We start from the raw sequence: 24,979 nt of genomic DNA on the forward strand, positions 1-24,979 counted from the left end.
TATATAACTACAGTATATTTATCAAAATCTTCGTTTACTTTTAAATGACATTTTGACCTAATCGCATGAAAAGGAAGATACCTGAGCTCTGACAGTAGTCAAAGAAACTGAAGTTTAATAAGAACCAGCATTTTCAAATTATTTATTTATTTTTTAGCTGACCAGAAATTTTATCTGGGAAAAGAAACAGGAGTCACAACCTTAATCTTAAGTGACACGGTAATATCCCAGTTGTCTAAAGTGGCTTGGCTTGGGAACATTTCTGTAGCCTTTGAGATGGGATTCTGGATGTTCCAGTAGGACTATATATAGGCCTCCAAACTGTAGGGTCCCATGCTGATGAGATGGTAGATATACACCCATTTTAAAATGATGTCCAAGAAAGGTAGCATAGACTATAAACTCAAATAGCTTGTGAGTCAAATTGCAGCTCCTTCCGGTCTTCATAGCGCCTCCAATAGATACTATCCCAAACTCTTTAGTCCATCTTTGACTCCCTGGTTAGGGGTCAGTGTGCCTGTGCTAGCATGATAAGTCTGCCTTTTCCCCTCCCTCACTGAGATGTGATCTGTACCATGAGCTGCCATTCACCCTTCAAAGCCCTGTGAGACCTCACCTCTCTGAAGCTTTCCCTGACCTTTCACTGTCTCCCCTGTCCTGTGTATGTATCCTGCCCAAACTCTATCATTGCAAATATATTGAACTTTAATTAGTGTAATTACTTGCTTGCATGTTCACCTTCCTCACTAAATTTGAAAACTTTTCAAGAAATGAACCATGTCTTATTTATCTCTGTAACCTTGGATTTACCTCACTACATGGAATATAGTAGGCACTCAACAAATGAATAAATTTGAAGTTATCCTAATACTAATGGTGAATAAGCTAAGTTTCTTCTTAAATTTTTAAGCTTCATCTGGAATGAAGACATTCCAGGTAGAAATCTTTAAATCAGTGTTTCTCAAAGTGTAGTTCATAGACTACCTATGTAAGGATCATTTGGGAGATTGTTAAAAGACCTTAACAGAGACGCATCAGATCTGAATCCCTGGGGAATGCAACCTAGAGCTATGCCTTTAAAGAAGATCTGATGTGCACTGATGCTTGGAAACCACTACCTTGGAGGAAGAGTTCCATTAGTCCATCAGCTTTGTTATTTCCATCTCTTTTCATAGAGAATTTTGAAGTGAGTCTAATCAATGGTGTGACAGTAAATTAAATGAAATAACAACACATTAGTTTCAAGAAAAGGAGACCTCTTGTTGGTTTAGTGTAACGGATACTATGGCGAAGCTTCAAACTGAGTTCTGAGATACATGCAAGCTAGAGCAAAAAAGAAAATAAAGTACATAGCTCTCCCTACAGGAAGGAGTGCAAAATGGTCTCAAGAGAGACCATTGTTTTCTTCCCACGCACTAGATTTTTTTTTTTTTTTTTTTTTTTTTTGCGGTACGCGGGCCTCTCACTGTTGTGGCCTCTCCCGTTGCGGAGCACAGGCTCCGGACGCGTGGGCTCAGCGGCCATGGCTCACAGGCCCAGCCGCTCTGCGGCATGTGGGATCTTCCCGGACCGGGACACGAACCCGTGTCCCCTGCATCGGCAGGCAGACTCTCAACCACTGCGCCACCAGGGAAGCCCGGCACTAAATTTTTAAAGCAATTTCTCACTTAAGATGTTTTGCAGAGCAGTGAGTGATGGAATGATCAAGATTTTTGGCAAACAGTTATTTCTGTAGTGAATAAAATATGATGTAAGCTTGGGGTATGCACTAAGGTTGCCTCGACTTTCCTGATTTTATACTTTTTTGTGGGGGACAGTTTGATTCTAAACAGCCCATTTCTAGTTTGCCGGTAAAGTCACATCTTCATACAGCTCCTTAGATAGGCATCCTTATATCACTTGTCACAATGGGGCCAAACCAAAGTTATAATCTCTAACAAGTACCAAGAATGCAGGGACAAAGCATTGCTGGTTGAGGGTAGATTTATGTTCTTTGGAAGCAAGAGAAGCAGTTGGTAATGTTGACATTCTATTTATGAAATTTGAGAAGCCTAACCAGCAATATTCTCTGGATATAAGTCATCCAGCTTCGTAACAATGTAAAAAACAGACAACAATACCAACAACAGCCAATATTAATCGAAGAGCTACCATGTAGACACTGTATATATGCTATCTCAGCCCCTTTTAAGAACTTTATGTTCCAAGTCACATTGCCCCCATTTCACAAAGGGAAAATAGACTTGCAGAGGTTAAGTAAATTATCCAATCTCACGTAACTAGTAAGTGGCAGAGTACTGATCTATGTAACATAAACATAGAAAAAGAAAAGACTCAAGAATGGGGTAATGAAAGATGTCCTGGTCTAGGGGTTAAGACATCCAAGCTCTTGGATAACTTAGGCGAAGTAATCATTTTTCTGGTCTCAAGTTTCCTTATCTGAAGACTAAGGGATTGAGCTATAACTTCTAGGGCTCATTTCAGATTTTAAAGTCGATGGTTACTCTTCTGATAGAACCAACGTTAATAAAACATCAACTCTATTCTAAATAAAAATTTAGTTTTTGCATTGAACTTTATTGCTTCTACCTCAAGGATAAAAATGGCACGTGGAGTAAAGAGCTGTAAACGTCTTTCCAGTTGCTTAAGTCGTTGCTTTCGTTGTACTGAAGTTACTTTAGTTCTAGAACTAATATTGGTTAACTATTATTTGAGTGATTTCTCTGTTCCAAGCACTCTTCTAAGAGCTTTAAACATGGTATTGAGGTTTATTCTTTTTCAACTTATGAGATAGGAAGTATTATTCACCTTATTTTACAGGTAGGGAAACTGAGGCACTAAGAAACGAAGTAACCCACCTGAAGTTAACATAAGTAGTAAGTGGTGGAGCCACGGTTTGAACTTAAGCGGTTGACTCTAGTCTCTGGAGCCCAGGCAGTTTTCTCAAAAATCTAGAGCCCATGTTATTAGCCAGTACATTAAGTTCCTTCCAAAAATCATGCCTTGTATAGTTTATCATTGGTGGAAATAAATATACTAATTAAAATTTGAAAGTCACATATTGGATCTCTGAAGGAAACAGGTGAACGTATTATTTGAATTCCATATTGCCATAGAGTCCTGACAGCTTTCTGTGATACCTTTGCATAATTCAAAATAGCTACATTTTGAAATTAAGCCCACTGATGGCACGGTCTTCTCTGTCTCATACAGCACCTGGTGTATTGCTCAAGGAATCTTTGTTGGACGAATTAATGCATTAAAGAGAAAGAAGTTTTCCCTTTTTTTGGTGAATGTATGTTTGAACTTGTACATCTCATTTTAATACCTAAACAATGAAAGTAAAAGCTTACTCCAATTAGAGGATGCATATTTTAGGTCCCAAGAACTTTTCATTTCAAACGATATAATGTCAACATTGTATCAATTTGATTATCTTAAATAATTGAAGACAAATCTTTGAAGCACATTTTCTTTTCTTAAAAGCGATTAAAGAAGCCTAACTGTTCTTCACCTTGAAGTATTATATGTTCAGTGCATAATCATTATATAACACTTGTTTGTCCTTAGAGAACTTTACTGACAACGCTTCAACTAAAAGACCACTTTACCATTGTTTCTCAAAAGCACTACAGAACTTTCTAGATGAGAATGCAGCCTAATCTCCCCTAAAGTTGAAATCAATGGGTCAAACCCTTCTTTTAGAGCATGCACCCTATTAATCATGCAGATTTAATTTTCCCCATGATAGCCCCCCGGGTTATCGAAGGTTTATGCCTGTTTCTTTTCTTTGGTTTTTAAATGCACAGTGTACTCATGACAGCAAGTCAAAGCTGTTAGTGGCATCAGGCAGGTAGAGTTGATGCCGGGAACAGGGCCACTGCAAATTTTATTAAGACTGCAATCACTGAGAGCACAGCACACGTTGGGGGTTTAAATACCTCTCTCTGTGGCATTTGTCATATTAAGAGCTGCAGCATAAACAAAGGAAAAAGCAAATCAAATGTATGTAAACATTTCTAGATGCAGTAAGGAAGTCTGATCTCTAGGAAAGAAGACAGCCAGAAGTCTAACATTTTTGAAAACAGTCCCGATCTCTTAGAGTTAGATCTCTTGCCATTTGCCTCTGGGACATCCTATGTGTGTATTTGTTTGGGTCTTTTAGAGTTCTACTTATCTTATATACTGCGTATGTTTGCCAAAAGTCTTCAACAACAACAACAAAAGCCTCCAATAGACCAGGTCATCCCTAAGGATACATGGTGAAGCTTTTCAGATTGCAGAGAAAGGGGCTGACAGCAATAAAGTGCCCTGTTCAGTGTTGGGAAACTCTTGCCCTGGAGCCGATCAAGTTTGCCAAATGGCTCACCTTCCCTCCTCCTCACTCCCCAAAATGCCTCTCCCAAGTGTGGAGACATGGGTCTCTTTTTGAGGCCCCCTGCAAATAAGGAGTTGTTTAAACGTTAGAGGAGCCTCTATGTAACCCTCTATAGCCCTCTGTGTAGAAGGGTTCTGTTCTCTTCTTGGTCTGCTTCTAGGGCTCTCATTTGCAACTTTATACTATGCCCAGCCGCCTCTTTCCACTGGTGATCACTGACTGAGAACCCTTGGTTCTAGCCTCCCTTCTGCCTAACCTTTTCCTTAATGGCTTAAAGCTCCAAGAGGAAACAAGGCAATAACAGAAAATGCAATTAGCAGGGAGCCCGATCCATTCCAACATCCATCTGTTTTAATTTGGGTCTCAAGTATTCTACACTCCACCAGTTTCTATACACAAAGCAGGATTCGTCTGAATGTGATATTCACAGAATGTATAAGATCCGCCCTCAGCTCCAAATAAATAAATCATTTCATTAATAATTAAGGCAAAGGAGATAAGGGAAGTATAAGGGAAATATGTAAGAATAGAAGAGAAATATAAGAAAATTAGAGATTTGTAGTTTTTTTTAATGGATCCTTTCCAATGATTAAAAAACTCAGAACCGTGTTCTTTCTGGCTATAAAAAGAATAATTACATTATCGTATTAGAAGTGTTTAATTTCTGTGGTGTAGTGTTTATGAAACACTTTTTAAGGGAGAATATCCCTCTCGTCAAAATTGGAAAAGTAAAATAAGAATCTGGTACTTCAGAGGTCATTCGAAGCCTCCCCTGACGGCAGCCTCTCCTTGAAAACTTCAGCTCTACCACTCAGATCATCACACTCCATGGTGGTATCGCCCTGCCACTGAGTACTCTGGAGTACTGAGTACTTCGGAGCACTCAGGAGAAAACTTTTTCAATTAAAGACACATAAGAGAAACAGTAGGGATCATTCTTTGGATGCACACATGCCTAAGGTAGAACATGAAGTAGATTGGAGAAAGAGACAACGCTGTCCCTTGACTTAGAAGAGAATTCCTTCCATAGGTCCCTGAGAAGTCACTTTGTCTCTTTTCAACCAAAACTAATGCAGCAAGTATCATTGTTCAGGGCCGGCGGGGGGAGGGGAGACTACATAGAATTATGCTGCTGAAAATGATGTTTTTACCTCTGTGAGGAACTAATTAAAAGAAATGATCTCAAACAGAAGGAACATTTCTAGTTAAATATAAGGAAATCTTTCTGAGCCAATATGATTGATTTATCTTTGTTTTATAGCTGTATATTCATTCTCATATCTGGAGACAGCTAAGGAACCATCTTAGCTAGGGGGCAGAAGCCACAAACAAGGTATGATTGCCATTAAGCTGGGTAAGACAAACCTCAATTTCAGATATATTAAAACGCATAATAAAGAAACAAAAAGTTAGCCAATGCTTGTTGTAAGAAACCAATGACTGTGAGATTCACTCCAAATATGGTAAAATATTTAAAAATGAACATTTAGAAAATGAAATTTTCTATGCAATATGACGTACAGATTTCTCTGGCCCTCATTTATCCTGCCATGAGGGCTATCCTAAAGCCCACTGTCGCAGAGGTACCCGAGAGGGGGGTTAACATTTCCAGAGGGAGAGCCTCCATCGTTGTGAGACTGACAGCTCTTTTCTGCATCCCAGGTGACTATGGAATTTGGGCAACCAGAGACTTCCCTGCCAATGGCAAATCAGTATAGCTATATAGTTCTCACCCAGGAGTGCTTCACTTTTCTATGTGAACTTTCTGTTAATTTACTTTATGAGTCAATAACACCTAACCAAGTGTAGAAAATATTCATTGAGAAATCAGAACCCGTATGGAATTTTACTTTGGATCCTCCAAGCTACTACAGAATCATAAATTCCAGGTTTCTGCCCATAATCAAGAAAGAAGAGTCAAACGAGGAGAGAATTCACCAGTAGCTGCCACTCTCTGAACCTTTTCACTTCCCACTCCCTTACTTCCTCAACTTACTGTCTTTACGGGTTAATTCCCTCCCTAAGGAAATGGCAGCTTCCGTGTTCTGTTTATCATGATCCCACCGCAGACGTTCTTCAGCCAATAGGCAAGAGTTGTGAATATCTAATCAACGTAGGGATCGATTGCCTTTGACAAAACTTTTCCCATCCCTGAGTTTGTTCTAGAGCAGAACGGAGCAACAGAGCTACAAAAATAATATGTAAAACCAATGAACAGAAAGGTTGATGTCACTTGATTAAAATAGTATAATATTTGGAAGAAGTCATTTTTTCCAAAGCATAAATACAAGCATTAATTCTTCCTCATTATAAAGGTCTCTTTATAAAAGTTCAGAAAGTATAAAGCTATATAAAGTATATGATGGAAGGTTACCAACCCCCCATGTAATTCTATATGCAGAGATGATGACTATTAACAATTCGGCATTTATACTCCAGTGTATAATATATAACATACTGTTCTTTAACTTACTTTTTCACTTATGAACACATTAATATTTCTAATGGGTTAATATTTCTAAAGAAATAGGATATTGCCTTGCACATGGTAAGCACTATGTAAGTATTAATTAAATTACTACTAATAGAAACAGCAAATATATCGTGCTTACTGTGTGCCACTATTAATTCATGTAATCATTGCAGAAACCTAAGAGGCAGGTCCTATTTTTACCCCTGTTTTAGAGATGAGGAAAATGAGATTCAGAGACAGGAAACAGACGCAAGTCACGTATATGGTGGAAAGTCTTAGAAATTAATACATATAGATCGATCTCATCCTTTTTAATGGTCACACGGAATTTCATCACATATTATGTCAGTCTCCTATTGATGCAAATTTAATTTATTTAAAAAACTTTATTCTTATAAACAACTTTGTGATAATCTTGAGTATATACTTCTGTAAAGAATTCCCTTAGATAAATTTTTAGAAGTTAAATTATTGAGACAAATCTGTACACATTTTAAAGTTTGATGGTTATTAAAAACAAAAAACATATCTACTAGGCTACACCAAATTATAAGAATAATTGCAAGTGCTGGTTTCCCACACCCTGTCAATTGTTGTTATTCTAATTGATGTTCTTTGTAAGCAATCTGTCTTTTCTTTAATAATTAACATCACCTTTTTGTCTTCGGTTCATTATGTGTTTGGTTCATTATAATGTGTCTGGGTGTGCAAATATTTCTGTATCTGCTCTTTATTTTTACTATTGGGACTTGGTGTACATCTCGTACTTGATGATTTAAGTTTTCATCAATTTTGGCAAGTTCTCAGGCATCATGCTTTTGAGTATAGCTTCTCTTATATTTCTCTATTCTCTCTTTCTATAATTTATATCCTTAATTATTTCTTTTTTTATCCTTAATTATTTCTTAAATTCAATTTCATCTTTCCCGTCTCTCTGCACTGAATTCTTAATTCTGAAGAGCTGACTTCTAATGTGTGAATTATCTCTTTATCTCTAATATGCCATTACTCAACCACTGAATTTTAATTTTAACCATTATCTTTTTCATTTGTTAAAATTATGTTTAATTCTTTATCGGAACTGTTTTTCTTCTTCCTAATGTATCTTACTTTTTTGTTGTTCCTCCTTTTGTGTCTTTAGTTTAAACATATTTATTTTAGAGTATCTATTATATTGTGTTGTTAATCGAATTTCCTGGGGTTTAAATCACTTTGTATATTGTGTCAGCTAATTCTCACTCAAGGCGGGTTGTTTCCTGTGGATGCAATAATTTTGTATTGTGAACTCATCCTCAGTGTGGCTTTACCTATGAAAACCCTATGTAACCTGTGTAAGGTGTTTCTTTTTTCAGCGTTTTTGTTGTTAAATTTTTGACCAGGGACTAATTTTTAAAATTTTTCTTTTAAAGTATGGTTTATTTACAATATTGTATTAGTTTCAGGTGTACAGCAAAGTGATTCAGGTTTTTTTCAGATTATATTTCATTACAGGTTATTACAAGATATTGAATATAATTCCCTGTGCTATACAGTGAATCCTTGTTCCTTATCTATTTTATGTATTTTTTTGTATCTGTTAATCCCATATTCCTAATTTGTCCCTCTCTCTCTCCCTCTCCTTTTTGGTAACCATAAGTTTGTTTTCTGTGTCTGCGAATCTGTTTCTGTTGTGTATGTAGATTGATTTGTATTATTTTTTAGATTCCACATATGTCTTTGCACATATTTGTCTTTCTTTGAATGATTTACTTCACTAAGTATAATATCATCTAGGCCCATGCATGTTGCTGCAAATGACAATATTTCACTTTTTTTATAGCCAGGTAATGTTCTGTTCTATATATACCACATCTTCTTAAGCCAGTCATTTGTTTGTGGGCACTTGGGTTGTTTCCATGTCTTGGCTATTGTAAATAGTGCTGCATTGGGGTGCATGCATCTTTTTGAATTCGAGTTTTCATTTTTTCTGGATATATGCCCAGGAATGGGATTGCTGGATCATATGGTAGCTCTATTTTTAGTTTTTTAAGGAACCTTCATACTGTCTTCCATAGTGGCTGTATCAATTTACATTCCCACCAACAGTGTAGGAGGGCTCCCTTTTCTCCACACCCTCTCTAATTTATTATTTGTAGACTTTCTGATAATATACATTCTGACCAGTATGAAGTGATACCTCATTTTGGTTTTGATTTGCATTTCTCTATTAATTAGCAATATTGAGCATCTTTTCATGTGCCTGTTGGCCATCTCTATTTCTTTTTTGGAAGACCTGGGACTAACTTTTATGTTAATTTCTCCAACTGGGGATTCCCAGACTGGCCGGCTGGCAGCATGAATTCAAAAGCAAATCTAATTGAGATACTGTCCTGAGTGTTGGCTATTCATTCATATGAAGAATGAATATTGGCTATTCTTATGAAGAGAAAGACAAGCCTCTGTGTTTCTATGCCAACGGGTAGCATTTTTCTGGCCTATCTTTTCACTTCAGTGGTTCTCAGCTTTATACAAGGGTATCAGTGCTAAATTCCACTTCACAGGGACCCAAGACCTTGACTTTTTCCCTTTAAGAGCCTTAAAACCAATCTTCTACATTATAGAAGTGGGCACTTGTCTCATTACATGGAGGACAGTGCCCAACCAGCTCATGATCTCACCGCTCTGCTTTTCCAATTCCTATTCATTCCTGACTTCTGAATATTTCCATTTTTTCCGTATGAGTTGTACAACTAACCCGGCATTTCTGGCTGTTTGTAGTGGGAAGATTTTCATATTATCTTGTTGGCCGTGTTGCTGGAGTTCTAAGTGTGTAATCCCGGGTTTGTGTATTTAGTACCTAAAGATTCCATGAGTCATCATTTCAAGCATTCTCTTCCAATATTCACAAATCCTTTGCCCTCTTTTTTTTCCTGGCAAAACTCCAATGCTTATATCTGGCCTTTGGATTTGGCTTTCTACTTATTCCAACTTACACCTGTACTGCTGAGCAACCCTGCAGGAAAACCTGCAATGAAGCAAATTGATGCCACTCTGTATTCATAGTCCTGTTCTCTGCTAAAATCTGAATGTTCCCCAGCAAGCCTAGTTTCCCTGTGAGTCATCTCCCCCATTCCCCACAGCTATTTTAAAACCTTTCCACTCTCCTCATCCCGCTGCCCCCCTTTACAGAAGTATTTTCAGAAGATAACCTTACTTCCTACTTCCGAGAGGAAATAGAGCCCATCAGAACAGAGCTTTCTCAAATTCCATCTGCCCAACTTATGAACTCATTTACACTGGCATACACCTCTTTTCTCCTTCTTCCTATTATGAGGAAGGAAGTTTCTTCTTCCTGTCTGAGTAATCATATAATTGACCACTGAAGCTGAGATATTTTTGAAAGTAAAAGAAGGACTCTATTAATAATTATTCCAGGACAACAGGTGTAAACCAGAACTGTCCTGGGCAAACTGGGACATGCGGTCACCCCCTATATAAAGTTTATTGCTGAATACATCTGTTTTGCCTTCCCAAGCACCACAGTCCCTTGAACATTCCACCTCTCTTCTGTATATTCAAATTTTCCTTCTCTCTGGGTTCCTTCTCGTTAATATTTTAACACTGTCCATGTTTTTTCTTAAACATTTCAATCTTTTAAAAAGAGAAATCATGCAAAACCACGCTTCCTATGTGCCAAAGATGCCTCCAACTACTGCTAACTTTTTTGACTCATCCCTTTTCTCTGCCAAATTTATTGAAAAAAATTGTCAGCATACACTGTCTCTCTTTTTTTCAGTTCCTGTTCTCCTTCATTCACAGAATTCTGGCTTCTTCCCCATCCCCATTCTGACATCACTCTTGACAATGTCACACATGATTCTCTCATTTTTTAATAGAACAGACAGTATTCAGTGTTACCCCATTTCTTAGGTGCCTCCATCTGTGCAGCCTTGAGTGGATTAGTTATCCTCTGTGTTCCTCGGTTTCCTAAAATGGTACAATTATAGGCCGTTCCTCAGTGACTGTTCGTGAAAATTAAAATAAAATAATACATGTAAAGCATTTAGGATTTTAAAATGTTAGCCATCCCATTGCTCGTCCTTTTCGAAAAACATCCATGTTTGGTCATGATTGAATTAGACGGTCCCATCAGTAATTTTGCATGCCACTGTTTGAATCTTTTAAGGCAAGGCGTCAGGGTAGAATATCTTTACATTGCCATTCCAGAGACCCGGCGGCCTGAGGATGGCAATCTAGAAAGGGAGCTAGCTTTACTTCTGTGTCCAAGGGTGTTTCTTTCATGTTTGTTATGGCTGCTAGGATTTAGCAAACACACTGTACTAAATCCATAACCTGGCATGCTTAACCTCATTAGAAGCTCACAATGGCAGACAAACCATATCTTTCCCTGACATATCTATTTGCCCTCAAGGTAGCCCCACATCAACTAGCACTTACAGGGCTCTCATTCTGATATGCTCAAACTAATTTGCAGAGTTACCGATATAATACATAGCAAATGCTCATCTGTCCTAACTGACCATGGCCAGCTTCATCTTTAGCCCTCACCATTGCCAAGACAGCAGGCATTTGAAGGCACGTTGGGATTCTTCCAGTGACTTCTTAGTTGCTTTTTCACCTGCTCTGAGTTGTTGGTTGAATTGGCCCTTCCTTTAAAATAGGTCATGTTTGCATTATATCTTGTGGACATGCCTCCACTATTTTTTTAGGTGGAAGCCAATTTTTCAGAGCTTCAATAGCCAAAGCAGATTTTCTGCAAAATTTATCTTCTAATAGTAATAATTATAGTTGATACCATTTACTAAATGCATAATATATACCAGCAGCTGTGCTAAGCATGTCACATATTTTCATGTCTATTGACTAATAAGGATTAAAATGGAGTAGAAATAGACATGTGTGCTAAAATGAGCATCTTAACCTACTGGTAGAGTAACTTTAAATGATATTATGAGCTCTCAGTACTAGCAAGTTTAATAAAATCTCTAGCATATATTAATTACTAACACAATGAACATGATCGTTTCAGTGTTTGGAAGAAAGGAGAGTGTTCAGTTTTACTGATAGGCATGATACAAAACTAAATGGCAAGGCAAGACCAAACTGTGTAATTGAACTCCAACTAATGAGATCTGTGATAATTTTCTCTAGGCCAAAGCTAAACCAAATGGTTTCAATATCTTTGAAGACAGTAACCTAAACAATCAGTATTTGATGTTATAATTCAGTGGGCTCATATTTTATACCTTGAAGAGGGAAATATTTATGATATTGTACACAAATGGATAACATTGGTTCTGTATCCCTCCACATATAGTTCAAGGAAACACTGGATCTAGGCAGACATTCACTGTGTCTGAAAGTGGGACTGAGTGTGTTTGTATGTTTATTTAATTTTCACTCCATAAGTTACATCAGCTGGTTGTTGCATTCTGAGCTTTAAATAGCACTGATAATTTAAAAGATATTAAATTCTGGCAGCTGTGCGAAAAATATATTCTTTTTACATCTGACAACCACTATTCCCTCCAACCTCATTCCTTTCCATGAACAGTTAATTGAAATGAGATCATTAAAGCTGTGAGAAGAAGGTCTAGCTAGGAAATAAAGATAATCTTAAAGAAGCTAATAGAAAACTGTATGATTGAGAAGGAAGAAATGTAGGAAAGGCTCGATTTTGGCCTAAGAGAAGGGTGACATCAAAGTAAGCTATGGGGAAGCTGTGAAGTCTTCCCCAGCTGAACTATAATTTGTGCCAGTGTGTGATAATCACTTTATCAATCAGATAACAGAAAAGGAAGTGATAACTCCTATAGTCAACATTTACTGAGTTTTACAAAGCGTCAGACACTCTGCTAAATACTACCAGTAATTTATCTCATTGAATACCCACAACAAACCCCACTTTGCAGATAAGAAAACTGAGAGCCAGAGAGGTTAATTCTAAGGCCTGTAACAGGAGGAGCTGGGAAGAGTTTTGTACTCAGTTTACTCACCTCGTATAGGCATGCTGGTAGTTTCTATTTTTAAGCAAAATATGTTATAATTTTAGGTCAAGAAGGAGCTGAGGACCAAATGGATAGAATCCCTAGCTCGACCTGGATTCTGATTTCTCAGTGAAGATATTTCACAACCAGTTGTTGGATTAATTGACTTAAAGGAACACTTTAAAAAACGGAAAATATTTTGACAATGTAACTCATAGAAGTAGGACCGTTTGGGGTTATACATTTTGAGCCAGTATTATATTTTTCTCAACCCTTTGTGACAATACAATTGGAAAGAAGTTACTTTTTTTCTTTTCTTTTTGATACATTTTTAAGACACGTCTTTTATGCTGAAAAAAGATAAAATGAATATCTTCAAATTTATAAACAAGGGAGAATTGTCCAAGCCAAGAAGACGTTCTAAAATGATATCCTATTGTTTTAGTATTATAGTGACTTTAGTCGGTTTTGGTTAATTGATGGGCTATAGATGGAATATGACCTGTTATACAAAGGAACGATTTTTTTCTCGTTTCAAATTTTTGAGTGTTGACCTAACGGTCTAATATCTGGAATAAATGAGGGAAATGAACTACCTACTGCCTCTCTGTTTTGCAAGCTGAAATGATTCACAGTAGAGCGTGAGGCCCTCAGCTAGCACTGTAATGGGAAGGAACGCAGCTCCTTACCCTCAACTTCCAGCTTCGCCAACTTGGAATATGCCGTCCCGAGGCTGTTTTTTGCCACACATCGATAATGTCCTGCATCTTCCTTTTGCACATTATGAATCCTTAAACTCCCGGATTCAAGGACCGCAGTGCGGGAGTTTTCCTGCCAGGGACAGGAACATGAATTAAAAATGGCCATAGGTCTGTCAAGGACACATTTGCTATATTTCATCTAGTCATCACTATCATTCTTATCAAAAATATTATTTTAACATTTATTTGGCATTTATTATGGGTAACGTACAATAATAAATGAGATAGTATAAGATTACCAAAATTAATTTTAATAACAATGCCATAAGATATAGTTATTTTTATTTTCTTTCATTATATGAGGACCCCAAGGCTTATTGGATGTCCTACATCAACAAGCCTTATTTTAGGAGTTTCTTTGATATCTAAAAATGTCACATCCAGGTCTGTTTGATTAAAAGCATTGCTTTTAACAGCCATGCTTACTGCCTATATGGTATCCTTAGGGGAATATATGTCCTTTGAAAAGTTCGAAAATTCTACAGATAATACAAAAATTGGTCTTTATAGTTAAAATGTTACATCTATCTTCTCTCTGGGGACTCTAAATTCATATAGAGCCACCCCCTGCTTTTATTGTAGAAAATATAACAAAAGGAAAGCCAGAGAATTATATAGATTACCATAAAAAATGAAAATTATTTGTTTTATTTTAAATAAAACAAAGCTAATTGATATTATGTTTTATTTCAATTAATTGACATATATCAACACCTATGTATTCCCCATGGAATACTCTGAGTACAGTAATATGAAAAACATAATGTCTTTGACCTCACTGAGTTCACAGTTGGTAGGTTATACAAGGATGGAAAGAGACGATGGTGATGCAGTATAGTAATTTATCAATAAATGTAGGTATAAGATACAAAGCAGTACAAAATAAGTGTGTGAATACTGCATTTCAAGTTTGACTACTGTATGTGATTGAGGTTGTTGTCAAGGTGGTTTGTTCACCAGTCTTGATGCTCTAACTTCACTCCAGAATGTTCTCATTCCTTTTCTTCCGAACCTTATTTCTCTCTCTCCTCCCAGAGACGATTTGTCAGGTCTAAAGCTTGGAGCTTAGTTCCATTTTTTAAATCTCATGAGTCTCAAAGATTCAATGTTGAAAAATAAATGATTCAAATACCAACCAACAAAAAAGACTGTAGCTTTGCTCTGCTTTGCCTCCTTTATCATCCTTAACACTACTGGTTCCTATCTCTTTTTTCCCCTACTGAGCCCCAACTGGAATGCCTTACAATTTGCATATATGGGAACAGAAATATTAAAGTTTGGTTAAATGTTGTACATGGAAAAAAGTTTATACTAAGTTTATAATTGTGCGACTGAGCTTGCAAAGGATTGTTGTATTTGACAATGTGTTGTATATACGTGTTTTAACATAACAATCACTTACCCTGAGAGCACTGTCCCCCTTGATCCACGACACTGATGGTTTGGGATTGCCCATTGTAGTACATGGTAGAACTGCCTTTAATCCTTCTATTATTTTTATGTTTATGGGAGGACGAGTTATTTTAGGTTCTAAAGGGAAATGAAGGTTAAAAATTAAAAAGCAATATGGCTTTATTAAACTTAGAGTTTCTAAGTTTATGTTTAATTATAAATATACATTAAAAATATTCTTAGGCTTATTATAATACAGAATTCACCAAATGCTAAGACATGTTTTTAGTGGCTATCAAACAGAAATCATTTTTGAAAATTTAGGTTATCTCTGTTTTATCTTATTTGAAAAATCAGTTCATAAAACATATTAGGAGTTTATAATTATCATAGTATTCTGCACTTTTAAAATAGTTAATAAAAAGTTGATTAAAATAAACTGATAGGGGCTTCCCTGGTGGCGCAGTGGTTGAGAGTCTGCCTGCTGATGCAGGGGACACGGGTTCGTGCCCCGGTCCAGGAGAATCCCACATGCCGCGGAGCGGCTGGGCCCGTGAGCCATGGCCGCTGAGCCTGCGTGTCCGGAGCCTCTGCTCCGCAGCGGGAGAGGCCACAACGGTGAGAGGCCCGCGTACCGCAAAAAAAATAAAAAAATAAATAAAAATAAACTGATAACAATTCAACATCACGTAATTCATAGCAACAGACATGAAAACATATGAAAGTAAAGTTTTGATATAAGTTTTATTTGTATAATTCTGAGTTATGTCTACTTTCCCTTTGGTTTCCATCTTAATTTGACTATTACGTTTGATGATTAAAAATTAGATACATTTATCCTCTAGAAAATAAATCAAATGTTACTATACTTGTAATCAGAGAAATTCTGTAATACAATTCAGAGTAACTCTACTCTGCAAAGCCAACTTGTGTATACTGTTCTGTGAAACACTCCTAAATTAATTTTTTCAGAAGAAATAGTTTATGTCAGTTAATTTTTATTCTCCAACATTGAGCTTTCAGAGGAAGACGTTATTAAATCTATTGCACAGAAGTACTGACAAGTTCAGGATGCCAGTGATTTTACTATTTGAAACACTCATAAAATAATGAAAACTACATTTATTTCCTAAGGAATCTTATGTTACAGTTACAAAGCAGAAGACTGTCTTTGCAGGAGAGACTACTGAGAAATAGATGCATTTTATTTTTTTCAGGTCATGTGCCATAATCAATTTGTTACTTTGACGTAGAAGAGCAGGAAATAAGGATTTTTGCCCTTCTACTTCAAGTGTGTGTGTGTATGTGTGTGTGTGTGTTGGAGGGACATGGTTTGGTGGTGGTTATAAGTGATATTTGCAAAGACTGCATGGTCTATTGATTTTTTTTTTTTTTTTTTTTTTTTTTTTTTTTGGTACGCGGGCCTCTCACCGCTGCGGCCTCTCCCATTGCGGAGCACAGGCTCCGGACGCGCAGGCCCAGCGGCCATGGCTCACGGGCCCAGCCGCTCCACGGCATGTGGGATCTTCCCGGACCGGGGCACGAACCCGAGTCCCCCGCATCGGCAGGCGGACTCTCAACCACTGCGCCACCAGGGAAGCCCTGTCTATTGATTTTTAATCTAGCTATTTATTGCCATTTAGAGGTGGTATGACCCTGCAGTGTGGCAAAGATACAAGATAGGCTTTAAACATGTTATAGAAAAATATCAACGTTGTCACTTTGTCTGCGATCTAAAGCATACGATGCTCATTCTCATCAATGACAGTGAATACCTATGCTTAGACAATGACCAGGCACCTCAATTGTGAGTTGAGTTGTCATACAGCTATTGGCAAAAGCTTAGCTTAGGAGTTGATACACCTGTGATATAGTCAAAGAGAGTATTATTCATTCCTTCCATTGGGCTCCCTGAACTGATCCCTATGGCAAACCTGAGTCGCAGATAATGTCTTAGGCAGAAAACCTTTGCTTAAAGCAAATAACTCCTGTCTTCTCAATGAAATAGATGTCTTTGTCATCTGTTGGTGAGAGCTCAGGAGAACCTTTGCGGGCAATTGAACATTAAGAAAACTAGGAATGAACTGAGTATTGATGTGGAGTCATGGATTCCCCACCCTAAGGGAGCATGATTCAGGGGAGCCATGAGCACTGACTAATCAGAACTGGTCATCTTGCTGAAGTGGGATGCTGGAAGTGTCCTGCTACGCCAAGACTGAACCCTTAGTTGTTGGACCATAAGGAATCTGGGGGAGGGAACTCCCGAAGGAGGTCTGAGGGTAGTTGGAGTAGCCATGGGGGTGGGGACCTCGAGGGTCTCAGGAAACAGCTCTTTAGCAAGCAGTGTGGAAGTATTCCAAAATTTTAACAGTTGGGACGGCCACACCAGTGGATAGCCACCTGAAGTGTGAGCTTTCCTAAGGAGAGAGTGGAGAAAAGAAGAGGAGAGAAGAAAAAAAGAGGATTTAGGATAGAACCAAAATCAAGAACATTTAGTGTCAGAAAAATATAAGCAGTATTCAAAGGAAAAGTAGTACCACAAAGTAGTGAAGTACTTAAATGTACTCTTTGGACTCACACCTTCATTCTTCAGCAAAAGAGAACATCCCAGCTTCCTTACTTGGTGTTCTTACTGCCCCACATGCTGAAAGAAAGCCTGCTTGTGGGTATGTCCCAACCTCTTTACCCTCAGAACCCCCAGATCAGCTTCCCCACGGTGTCCCACTAGCCCCACTACATACCCATTATAGTTAATCTCGGACAGCATTTATAGGTGTGACCAAACATAAAAGATTAACAGACATGTGAGAATGACCATGAACACGAAGAAAGAGAATCAAAATAAAATCAAAACTTAGCCTGAAGAAAACAGCAATAAAGCAGGTGAAAGAAGAAAATGCTTTAAAAAAGTGCATTAATAGTATCCTTAGATGAGTGAATGTTGCATCATACACATAAAGTTGGCTATGAAGAAAAGGAGCAGTCAGGGAAAAAATAATACCTAGAAATTAAAAATACGGGTTTTTAAGATCAAAGTACAGAATATAAGGTCAGAATAGCAGAATGGTCATACTGAAGACCAAATCCATGATATAGAAGGAAAAGCCAAATAAATCTCCTAGAAAGTAGAATATCAAGATAGATATGTAGGAAATATGAGGTGAAACAACTGGAGTGCAAAATAAAGACTTTCAGCCACACAAACATTCAGAAAATGCATCTCACGTGCTCACACTGAAAAGAAGCAGCAAACCACTTCCTCCAGCAAAACAATAACAATAAAACCGAAAGATAAAAGATGTAAGAAATAGTGATAAAGTCAACAACAAAACCTCATAATAAACGTTCCGGGTGGAACTGGATTCCACCGTGCTTTGTATGGTGCCAATATGCATGTTTCTGTGATTTTTCTCATCAGTACTGTGACATCAGAGAGGAGAAAATAAAGGTTACTTCATTACAAGGTTGAGAGTTTGCAAGCAGCAGGTGCTATAGCACAGGGTGTCATGAGATTTGAGGATGCTGGTAAGGGCTGCGAGATGATGCCACACTAGGTAGGACAGAGAACAAAGTGAAGAGAGAATTGAATGAAGTGCCCATTGGGGGTCGATGTAACAGAGACCCCCCCAATGGAGTTAAGGGCAGGAGAACATGACCATGATTGTGATCGTATGGAATGGGAGGAAGGGTGTGAGAGAGCTAGACTCTGTTCTTAGCTGAGAAGGAGACAGATGGAGTTTGTGCCTTCAGTTTGGAGGCAAATCATGAGTGTGGGAAACTAGTTTCCTCATCGGACAGAGATGGAAATAGAAATGTCCATGTTCAGGATGTGACCTACTGGGGTTTAAGATTTGAAATACAGTCCATTTCCTGGGGGTGACAAGGTCATAGATTGGGTAGACTGATAAAGAGTTAAGGCAAACATCACTGGACTTGTGAAGGTCAAGGAGCTATAGGATGAAGTGGACAGTGGCTCTGAATCATGGCTGCTGAAATCGCTTAGGATAATGGCAGGAGTAGGAATGGATAGAAATTTAATAAATCTGGAATCAAAATCTTTGAGAAATATGGGAGAGGACCTAGAAGTGAGTAGCTGACTTGAGGAATAGAGTTAGAGAGAATGTCAAAATGGCAAAAGCCCTCATGAGAGGAAAGGTTTTGCACAGGAATACAAAATATAATGGCTTAAAAGCCACAATGAAACATCAGTACATGCTAGCCTTGTTGACATGAAGTGGGGAAGAAATAGCCTCCCTTTAAGCAGAAAAGTCACTCAAGTTTGAAAAGTCGCTCAAGAAAATCAAGTTTGAAACAAGGCAAAAGGGTAGGAGAAGTGTCTGCAAAGAGGTTTTAGATTAAAAGGGTGTTTGGTTTTCATGAAACTGTTTTGAAGGTATGGGGTAGAGATTCTAAAGGGAAGCTCCTGGTGAAAGATGTCAGGGTGGCGCAAATAAAGAGACATATAAAGGCATGAAAATGGGAGACGGTAGAGAACAATGAGGCTTGCCTGTAGGATGGTGGTTGATGGCAGGAATAAGAGGTGTGGGACTGTCTCAAGGTTGTGATTTGAACTTGAACTTGTCTGGCTGCCTGAACATACAGGTATGCGGGAGGCTCTATTTACTGCCTGCTTCAAAATGTACCAAGTCAGCTTTGAAATCAATGGATGATTCTCTTTCCTACTCACTCATCTTCACTTGCAGAGCTCCACAGCTCTCGGCAGCTCCTCCCACGCCATTGTTGGCTATGCAGCAGTAAATGCCGTCATCGCTGTCTTCCACACTCAGGATGGTGAAGAGCTGACCGTTCTCCCGAATGCTGTACCGGGTGTCAAAGAGCCTGTGGGTCGCAGAGGATTATGGCAGGTTAGGGCCCCATCTGTGATGTTTTGGCTATGATTAAATGATCACACAGATGGCTTACCAATGGAGGAAGTAGACTAAAGGTAAGAGGAAATTCGATTGAGTTCTGAATAACAGAATAAGCGTATTTGGGAATTGAAAGCTAACATTATATTCTAATCTTTCCTAGGCTCCAATAATCAGAGCAGTGTTGAGTCCTTCAAAAATAACTTCAGAAGGTGATGTCTGTTGATGAGACCAAACATAAAGTTATTTATTTAAGAAAGTATATATCATTACCCAAGATATGAGTTCTGCCCCATATTTACTGGGAAGTAGCAGCTAGATAATGAAAACACACACACACACACACACACATAAGTGCAACTAGCAGAAAGGGATAAACAGATACTCACTACTGTATATAAAACAGATAAACAGCAAGGACCTGCTGTATAGCACAGGGAAATATATTCAATATCTTGTAATAACCTATAAGGGAAAAGAATCTGAAAAAGAGCATGTGTGTGTGTATGTGTGTGTGTGTGTGTGTATGTATATATGAACCGCATCTCTTTGCTGTACACCTGAAACTAATACATTGTAAATCAACTATACCTCAATTTTTAAAAATGGAAAAAAAAGAAAGAGTTAAATATTTATAGAAGTAACTACCACTTAACTATTTGTTCATTCATTAATCAAATGTTTGTTGAGTGCCTAACAAGTGCCAGGTACAGTGCTAGTTCCTTGGGACACATAAGGAAGCAAAAAAGGCCCAAACTGTAGAAATACAGGTTTTACATATATTATCTCACTAAATGACATGCAGTGTGAATGTTGAGAAGGAAATTAGGACAAAAGAAAGAAATCTGAGAGGAAGCGTCAACCTAAAAGTGAGTTTTATGACCAAATATCCTTTACGCTAAATCCGTATATTAGGCAGAGTAAAGCACCCCACCCCCAGCAAAGATCCATGTCTGAATCCCCAGAACCTGTGAATATGTTACCTTACAGGGCAAAAGGGATTTTGCAGATGTCAGGGATCTTAAAATAGAGTATCCTGGATTATCCAGAGGGACCCAATGTAATCATTAGTGTCCTTAAAAGATGGAAGAGGGAAGCAGGAGGATCAGAGGATGAGCTGTGACGGTGGAGGCAGAGTATGGAGTGACACAGCTGCTGGCTTTGAAAATGCAGGAAGGGGCCAAGAAGTGCAGGCAGCTCCGAGAAGCTAGGGAAGGCAAGAAATCAGACTTTCCTCTGGAGCCTCCAGAAAGCATGCAGCCCCGCCAACACCTGGATTTTCGCCCAAAGAGCCCTATTTCAGACTTCCGAACTCCGAAACTGGGAGATAGTAAATTTGTGTTGTTTCAAGCCATGAAATGTGCGGTAATTTGTTACGGTAGAAATGGGAAAAACTAACACGACATGAAAACAAAAACTGTAAAGGGAATGGAATTTTGATTTTTCTAATTCAATGGGTGGCTCCCATCACACACTGATCTTAAAGAGGAAAAAAGGGATGGAGTAATTTTTGGTCTAATGTGACTAAGGATAATATAATCACTGGGTAGTTCATTAAATCACATCAAATAACTGAGGATAGCCATGATATTCACTCTCATGTAGTTTTTGCTTTGTATAAGTTTTCATGGAAAATATGAATATTGGAATATCTTACAGATGTGCTTGTGGACCAAGAGTCCAGCCACTCGGTGAAATATAAACTTCCAAGATTTATAATCTGTGGTATCACTGCTGCTTAATTCAAGTACATAAATTGCTTTTAGATTGTGAGGGACACAAGTATTTATAATTTTCAAAATATAAATTGTTCTTTTTTATTGAAGTATACTTGATTTACAATATTATATTAGTTTCAGGTGTACATAGCACAGTGATTCAGTATTTTTAGATTATACTCCATTAAAGGTTATTACAAGATAATGGCTATGATTCCCTGTGCTATACAATATATCCTTGTTGCTCATCTATTTTCTACATAATAGTATGTATCTCTTGATCCCATATGCCTAATTTGCCCCTCCCCCATTCCTCTCCCCCATCCCTCTCCCCCATCCCTCTCCCCTTTGGTAACCACTAGTTTGTTTTCTATGTGAATCTGTTTCTGTTTTGCATATACATTCGTTTGTATTACTTTTTAGATTTCATATGTAGGTGGTATCATACAGTATTCGTTGTTCCCCATCTGACTTATTTCACTAAGCATAATATTCTCGAAGTCCATACATGTTGCTGCAAATGGCAGAATTTCATTCTTTTTTATGGCTAAGATTCCATTCTAAATATATACCACATCTTCTTTACCCATTCATCTGTTACGGACACATGGGTTGCTTCCATGTCTTGGCTATTGTAAATACTACTGCTATGAATTTGGGGTGCATATATCTTTTCAAATTAGTGTTGTCATTTTTTCTGGATATATACCCCAGAGTGGAATTGCTGGATCATATAATACTTTATTTTTAGCCTTTTGAGGAGCCTCCATACTGTTTTACATAGAGGCCACACCACTTACATTCCCATCAGTACTGTACAAGGGTTTCATTTTCTGCACACCCTCTCCAACATTTGTTATTTGTAGACTTGTGATAGCTGACTGGTGAAAGGTGATATCTTATTGTTGTTTTTTCTAATAATTAGTGATGTTGAGCATCTTTTTGTGTGCCTGTTGGCCATCTGTATGTCTTCTTTGGAAGGATGTCTATTCAGGCCTTTTGCCCATTTTTTGATTGGGTTGTTTGGTTTTTTTTTTTGATACTGAGTTGTATGAGCTGTTTATATATTTTGGATATTAACCCCTTACTGGTCATATCATTCGCAAATATTTTCTCCCATTCTGTAGCTTGTCTTTTTGTTTTGTTGGTGTTTTCCCTTGCTGTGCAAAAGCTTTCAAGTTTAATTAGGTCCTATTTGTTTATTTTTGCTTTTATTTCTTTTGCCTTAGGAGACAGATTCAAAAACATATTGCTATGATTTACGTCAAAGAGAAATTTTTCAGAACTGTTTTAGATTTATAGAAAAATTGGAAAGGTAGTATAGAGAATTCACATATACCCCCTACATCCAGTTTCCCACATCTTAGGTAAGTATGGTACATTTGTTACAGGTAATGAATCACCATTGATACATTATTAACTAAAGTCATAGTTTATTCAGATTTGTTTTGTTTTTACCTAATGTCTTCTTCTGTTGCATAATCTCTTCCAGGCTACTACATTTAATTTATTTGTCTCATTTCCTTAGGCTCCTTCTAGCTTTGACATTTTCTATGACTTTCCTTGCTTTGGATGACTTGACAGTTTTGAAGAGTATTGGTCAAATATTTTGTAGGATGCTCCTCTACTGGAATTTGTCATATGCTTTTATCATGATTAAATTGGGTTTATAGCTTTTGGGAGGAAGACCACAGGTAGAGTGCCATTTCATCACATCATAACAAGGGTACTACTATCAATATAATTTCTCACTATTGACACTGACATTTATCACCTGGCTGAGGTAATGCTTGTCAAGTATCTCCTGTGTAAAGTTATTCATTATTCCTCAAGAAGCACTCAATTGTATTTTCAAAACGTAATTTCTTCCTATTTCACATATCCTTTGACTAACAACTATCTGAACCTGTTGCTCCGTTTATTTCTTATTTATCTGTAACATATTTTTGCCATACAATAAAGGGAAGGTTTAAATTTATTAAAAGTAATTTTATTCATAGTATTATAAGCCAAGTTAGAATATTTATGGTTTCCTGAACCAGACTTATAATGTTGATTTTCTTTGCATGATTTGAAAAAAACTCATTGGTTGTCCATTTCTTCATCTACTTACAATATTGGAAGATAAACACATGAGAGGATTATAGGGCAATAGTTTTCAAAGTTATTTGACAATGTAGGCAACAAACTTCCTTCTTGGACAAGTTAAAAGATGATGATGGGGAGAGTAGTCTTTGAATATTGACTTTTGAATACTGACTGCTATCTAACACCTATTATAATTTCAAAGTAGAGAAGAATATAAATAATATCCCAGTATATAAGCAACAGTAATATATTACATCATGTTGTAATATAAAACTATTTATAACTTCTACTGTAATAGTGTTACAGGTACTTTATTACCACTGTTATTCATGATGTATATTAAATGAGGTTTTCCTGTATTGTTTAGGAATAGTCAATTTTATTATAGAAGACAAAGACATAAGATGGATAAAACTCATAAAAAGTGTTAAGCATATAAATTGTAAGGCTAATAACTTATGAGATATTGGTAAAATGACTTGTAAGTAGAGATAAAAAGTAAGCTACTGACTTATGAAATATAGGCAGAATTGATAAATTGTGTTGAATATAGGTAGTAAATAAAATTGCCACCTACTAAACATAGATGGAATAAATTAAAAATATGATGGAACAAAGAAGAGCATTATTTATGGTAGGAAGAGATGGAAAGACAAGTTCATAATTCTCCCACCTCTAGACTGACAACTTTGTCACCTTGAAAACAACCACCCACTGGTGATATACACTATGGCCCCATTATGGTCCCATGAGCTGTATCCAGGAAACACAGTTAAAATCCATGGCTGTTGAGCAGGTTAATTGACAAGCTCTGGCCAGGTATATTTATCCCTGCATCCCTCCAACAGGGCAAATATATATCATTGGCTTCAGGAACCCTCCACCTGTGGGCCCTTGCTCAACCTCAACTCTGTTTCTTGTAAGAACACCACAGTGGGGACATCTGAGGCACAGGGAAGAGAGACTGGACATATAAACATTAAGTAAACCAAGATTCCTAAGTATATTAACTTGCCCTATTTCTTTCCCCTTGTTTCTATCTATGTATTTTATTAACATCATTATTGGAGTAAAATTGCTTTCCAATGTTTTGTTAGTTTCTGCTGTATAACAAAGTGAATCAGCTATATGTATACATATATCCCCATATCCCCTCCCTCTTGCACCTCCCTCCCACCCTCCCTATCCCACCCCTCTAGGTGGTCACAAAGCAGCGAGCTGATCTCCCCGTGTGATGCAGTTGCTTCCCACTAGCTACCTATTTAACATTTGGTGGTGTATATAGGTCAATACTACTCTCTCACTTCGTCCCAG

At 37.5% G+C, this 24,979-nt stretch overlaps 1 protein-coding gene across 5 annotated transcripts in view; it reads right to left on the minus strand.

The window, feature by feature from the left end:
* The window catches only part of MUSK (muscle associated receptor tyrosine kinase), a 91,822-nt gene that overhangs the window by 49,081 nt on the left and 17,762 nt on the right, over nucleotides 1–24,979 (minus strand). For all 5 annotated transcript variants that reach the window (XM_060013345.1, XM_060013343.1, XM_060013342.1 and 2 more), the window contains exons 3-5: nucleotides 19,679–19,830; nucleotides 15,002–15,129; nucleotides 13,528–13,669 (exon numbers count right to left, since the gene is read on the minus strand). In XM_060013345.1, coding sequence (XP_059869328.1) covers nucleotides 13,528–13,669; nucleotides 15,002–15,129; nucleotides 19,679–19,830 — 422 coding nt within the window. The remainder of the gene's footprint in view (nucleotides 1–13,527; nucleotides 13,670–15,001; nucleotides 15,130–19,678; nucleotides 19,831–24,979) is intronic.

The sequence above is a fragment of the Delphinus delphis genome, chromosome 6 (genome assembly GCF_949987515.2).
Source record: "Delphinus delphis chromosome 6, mDelDel1.2, whole genome shotgun sequence".
Lineage (NCBI taxonomy): Eukaryota > Metazoa > Chordata > Mammalia > Artiodactyla > Delphinidae > Delphinus > Delphinus delphis.